Source organism: Pinus tabuliformis, chromosome 3_2 (genome assembly GCF_031772625.1).
Source record: "Pinus tabuliformis cultivar Carrire ecotype Pingquan chromosome 3_2, CPIR1, whole genome shotgun sequence".
Lineage (NCBI taxonomy): Eukaryota > Viridiplantae > Streptophyta > Pinopsida > Pinales > Pinaceae > Pinus > Pinus tabuliformis.
The window spans coordinates 1,166,072,315-1,166,077,607 of record NC_142302.1 but is presented as its reverse complement, the minus strand read 5'-3'; the positions used below and the strand labels follow the sequence as shown (position 1 = coordinate 1,166,077,607).

General features: G+C 34.2%; 1 protein-coding gene across 1 annotated transcript; it reads left to right on the top strand.

Annotated features, from left to right (window-relative positions):
* The first annotated feature begins 417 nt into the window (after nt 1-417).
* On the top strand, nt 418-1,866 carry LOC149184860 (auxin-responsive protein SAUR36-like). The gene has a single exon (XM_089418994.1). The coding sequence runs from the start codon at nt 1,052-1,054 to the stop codon at nt 1,655-1,657; it is 606 nt and encodes a 201-aa protein (XP_089275120.1). The 5' UTR covers nt 418-1,051; the 3' UTR covers nt 1,658-1,866.
* The last annotated feature ends 3,427 nt before the right edge of the window (nt 1,867-5,293 follow it).

Sequence of the window (5,293 nt, the reverse complement as noted above, 5' to 3'; positions counted from 1 at the left end):
TTCTTTCTCTCTTTCAATCACATTAATAGTCATATCCTTTTTGTGTTGGTGAACAATCAATCATTTTTTTTTAGTTTTTGTGGAAAATGCATAAACATGGTATTTTTGAATATATATAAAAGACATTATATGAAAGTGTAAGATTTTCTAGGTTTTTAAAGAGTTGGTGGAGTCATATAAGAAAATTTGTGAACTTTTTAAGAAGCATGAAAAAGCCAGAAAAACGGTATGATTCTAAATATTTTAGATTTTAAATCTATTTATGCATTGAAAAACAATTTCACCCATTCTATTTGGAAATGTAGTTGGATTCAGGGTTATTGTTCACTATCGTGATTTCTGAGCCGTGTGGACATGTATTTTAAATTCAAAGAGACTTGAAAACCCTGCACAAATTCAACCGGAGGGGTGGAAGCAACTGCATGGAAGAACAATGGATAGTTGGTCAATGGATCATGTGCCAGTTGAACGCGCGATGGTAAGACTCTCATTTCAAAACCTCCAATGGCGGGTCCCATGTCTGCCCTTCAGCCAATACATTTATTTGATATATTCTTCAACTTCGACAGACACACCTTCTTGGCAGCCGATCTCCCCAAGTCCGCCATCGATCATGGCGGCGCGGTCTACCACTGGGAGTTGTATAAATAATGGTATCTTTCCTGCATTTTCCGCACTTCTCCCCATCGCCTCCAAATTACTCCATTTTCCAAGCTATTGAGGAGTGCCTGCGTTGCGAGATCGAGTCTTGCGCATGTGAATTTTAGATCTAAACTAGCGGAATCGAATATGTATAACGTCCCTCTGTCTATTTCCAACTTCGGCCTAACTTCTTTCAGGCTAGCAATATCAGTTGCGAATCGCTGGCTCTTTTCTGCTTTCTTCTACTACAGCATGTTCCTGAACTTTCTTTAACCCTACTGTAAAGATTTCTTTCAATTTTACCGTTTTCTCCCAGATTGGACAAAGCCATAACTTTCTTTAACCCTACCGTAAATATTTCTTTCAATTTTACCGTTTTTCTCCCAGATCGGACAAAGCCATACCGGCCATGGATATGGATGGAAATGCCAAGGGTTTGAAACTGGGATGTAAATTAGTTAAGCTTTGGAAAAAAATTCTGCATTCAAAGCGCTTGGGATCGCATTATACTCCAAATGATCAACCTCAGCAGGCCAATCTTTCCAACGACCATTCTTTCAGCCGGGCGGCTTCCCTTCCTTCAATCATGCGGCTTAAAAGGATTCAGTGTCTGGATAAATGTCGAATTAAAGCCTCTGGCAATTGCTTGAATCTTCTGACTCGAACTAAACGGCATATCGGCCGCCATTTATCTTGGCGGAAATCTCGCTTTGTGAAGGGGGCTCAAGAAAAGAAAACTCAATATCTTCCCAAGGACGTTCCCAAGGGCTCGGTGGCTGTTTATGTTGGGGACGAGCAAGAAGAGCAGACGCGGTTTGTGATCCCCATCTTGTATTTCAACCATCCACTCTTTCTCCATTTGTTGGAAGAAGCCGAGCCCGTCTATGGCTTCTGCAACAAGGGCATCCTCACGATTCCTTGCCAGGTTTCTGATTTTGAGTATCTCCGCTGGCTTATTGAGAGGGAGGGGGCAATGAACCGCCTTGCTTATAGTGCTTCGACTTACCAGCAATAGGTTTTTTCACCTGAAGAAATCGTGTCTGGAGTACTTTTCCGGCGTCTGGAGTAGCTTTCCCGGTTACATAGTCTTAGTTAAGATTAGAGCACAAGAGCATTAGAAGACATCCTCCGGGCTAAAAAGTCGGTAATAGTTGTTAAGTGCCGGAAAGGGCAGTCATCCAATTCTTCTGCCCCTTTAATTTACGAAGGGCAAATGTATATAAATATTTTTCCAATTCATCTTTCCGAAGGGCAAATGTATATAAATATTTTTCCAATTCATCTGTATTATAAGTAATGATTAATTCTTAGGGATGACACCATGACGCGCAAGTCTTCTTCATTTTTGGTTTTTGAAAGATGGATGATTAAAGCATTTGTTTTTAAATAATTGTTTTTAAATGGAAAGAAAAGAAGTGTAAAATTAAACTCGTTTTAATAATATTTTTATAAAATATATTTATATTAATAATTTGTTTGTTATTGAAATATATTTTAATATAATTTTTATAAAAAATTTAAATTGTATTTTAAAGTTGTGGTTTTTTTGGTGTTAAATTAGAACAATTTTTTATATATTTATATTCAAGTCTATGTTTAGGTGGTAACAAATGCTTTAGGTATGAAATATTAATATTAACAGAATTGTATTTTGTCTTTTATTATATTTTGTAAAGGGACATGATACTGAGTATAAAAAAGGGGCTTTTGTAAGTAAACATCATATAAACTTGTTTCATTAAAAGTAAAATTTACATAACATTAAGCTATTGATTTATAGTCTAATCTCTCATAACAATGAACTTGCCTAGCTCTTAGGCAGGTTCATTTAAATTAGGACAATTGATTGTGGTTAGATTGCTTGCACTGATTGTATCATTCATGCTAAGGGTTTGGTTGTTAACCAAAGTTTTGAGTTCTTTTATCTGTTGTTGAAGTGCATTCACTTCGTCTTCATTTTTCTCTGATTTCTCTTTCACCTCTTGAATATTATTCATAATACAAAGTAGATGCTATATGTTCATTATTCTCCAATTTTAACTTAAAGACATCTAATTATAGTGAGTCAAGCCTCTCTGCAAGTTGAGAAATGAATTCTTTATGATTATAACCCATAGATGCCTCATTGCTAAAATCAACGACTTTGTGACTGTCAAGGGGGTTCATACTGGAACTAGCTCGTCTATTGTGTTTAACAAACTAAAAAAAGGTAATTGAACCCCATAAATATCTAAAATTTTTATTTCAAATCCCTTAATGATTTTGAGCTAGTCATAAGGTCCCTTGTTCGTTATAGAACATTGGAGTAGACTAAAGACAATAACACGCCGAAAGAAAGTGGTCGCTAAGTTTGAATTCTAACTGCAATTCTCCAGGAGAACCAACATAATTGACCAATTTTCAAATTGTTTAAAACTCATATTACCCAGCAATAGTGTCACACTAATTTTCTTATGCCACTTCTAACCAGAATTCACCACAATGATAGACATGACATTCCCATATGCAAACTTTAGCACACACAAATCACTAAAAGAAGAACTTGTGTCACTAAAAGGTCCTCCATATGTTGTCTGAATAAAATTCAACAAATTTTCACACCAAACTTTCCAATATGCAAACCTAGTTAAGAACTAATCACCAACCTACAATGACTGCTTTCCATGCTTCAGGTGAACTGGGATTCAACATAGAGGAGAATTGCATGACTCCTACTGGATGCCATTAAATCATGATGCCATTAAATCCTTTCCCTGGGTTGAAAGGAAAATGCACCCCCTCCCTCCAAAAATCATTGCTTTAAGAGAAAGCTTGCCAATTATTGGGGTCTTCACGAGTCCTCCTCTCTACTTCCATTATGATTTTCTCTTGGTAATCATACACATAGATCGATGGTGGAAAGATTGGCCCGAGGCATCCCTTCACAAAAGTACCACTCTTAGTAACAAGCCATACATCATTACTATCCATAAGTGGCAAATAAAACCCACTAGAGCATGATTTGAGAATTGAAGAACTTTGTACCTGTTTGCTTGGAAAGGATCATGACCTTCATGTACTCGTCAGCTTGTGAAAGTATGTTGATATGAATGTTGGGTTTGTTTGCATGTGATAAATTCAAGGGGGCTCCCATGTTGTACCAAAGACCCCCTATATTTTTCGAAAAAATAAATAAAAATTAAATCCACCATCTTCTAATGTATTAAAGAGGGTTTAATATGGCCATTTACTTTTAAATCCTCTATTTTAAATTAATACCCCTCATTGACACATATATCCACTTCTTTATTGATGTCTCTTAAGACATGAAAGAATCCTAAGGAGGAGATTCCTTCTGCAACCTATTTGATTCTTATAAGGTTTTCTAGATATTTGTCCTTCGGGAAGGAGCCCTTGACCATATGTTGAATAATTAGGAGATAATCTCCCAAACAATAAGTGAATCGACATGATTTTCCTTAGCCAGTAGAAGAACTTGATAAAGTCCATAGTATTTTATTTGATTATTCATCAAATGGCCTTATCCCATGAACACTTTAGAACTTTAACTTCTTTGAGAGTCATAAAACAGCCCTCCCCTGCATGCTAGCCCATATTTTAAAATTATGATATATTAAAAAGAAATTATATATTATATTTTTTTATATGATGTTTTCTTAAACAAATAAAATATTTGGAAAATTTGATATTGAAGTTATAATTATTTGTCTTTTATGAAAGATAAATATTTTATGATGTTCAAAAAAAAAAAAAAACTTTGATCTACGTCTAAGTTTTACAATATACCCATTAAGATGTAGAACCTAGAATTAAAGTAAGCACATTCATTAACACCTAGATTTATCATGTCTAAAAAAAGCAAATAGTGATTTGATACTACATCTGTGGATCTTCCTTCTCTAATAAAAAAACTCCTACCACAGAAGCTTGAATACTGCAAAATGTGTAGGTCTTATAAAAAAAACTAAAATATTACATGAATTTGGAATCTTGAAGACCATAATGTCAAGATATATATATATATATATATATATATATATATATATATATATATATATATATTTCAAGTTCATAGGTTATATAGATAACCTTGGACCATGATATAATATGTGTTCCCTTCGAGAGGAATATTGGGCCACTTTTATTGATTGGTACACGTAATGGTCCTTGATTCCAACAATTGATCTACCATTGTAAATCATCATGTATCTCAATTAAAGACCAACTTTGATACCATGTAAATTTTTAAGCCCTAAATGAATATTGTCCTATGTTTCTATTAATAAAATAAATTAGATTTGAAATTATTTTAATCACAAAAATTTTTTTTTTGAACATTTAACAATCATAAATATGGTTGAAAAATGAACAACGAAAGTAGTAAATGAATAACACACATGCACAATAATTTTTCCCTTCAAATAAGTTTATCATTCCAATGATCGAAGCTTACAAGGTGCCCCCATAGTTTGTTGTAACTTAATAGCTACATGGTAAACAAAATACCATAGAATAGATAAGTATGACCTACTGAAGTAGAAGTATGGCTCCACTGAAAAAAGATGGTAGAAAATATTGTTATACAACTACATGATGTTGTTGATGTATAGATTCTCTCTTGCTATTTGCTACAACGAATCTACACTTTCTC

Bases quoted from the DNA above. Each gene is read 5' to 3' on its own strand.
- LOC149184860 (XM_089418994.1), top strand. From the start codon at position 1,052: ATGGATATGGATGGAAATGCCAAGGGTTTGAAACTGGGATGTAAATTA.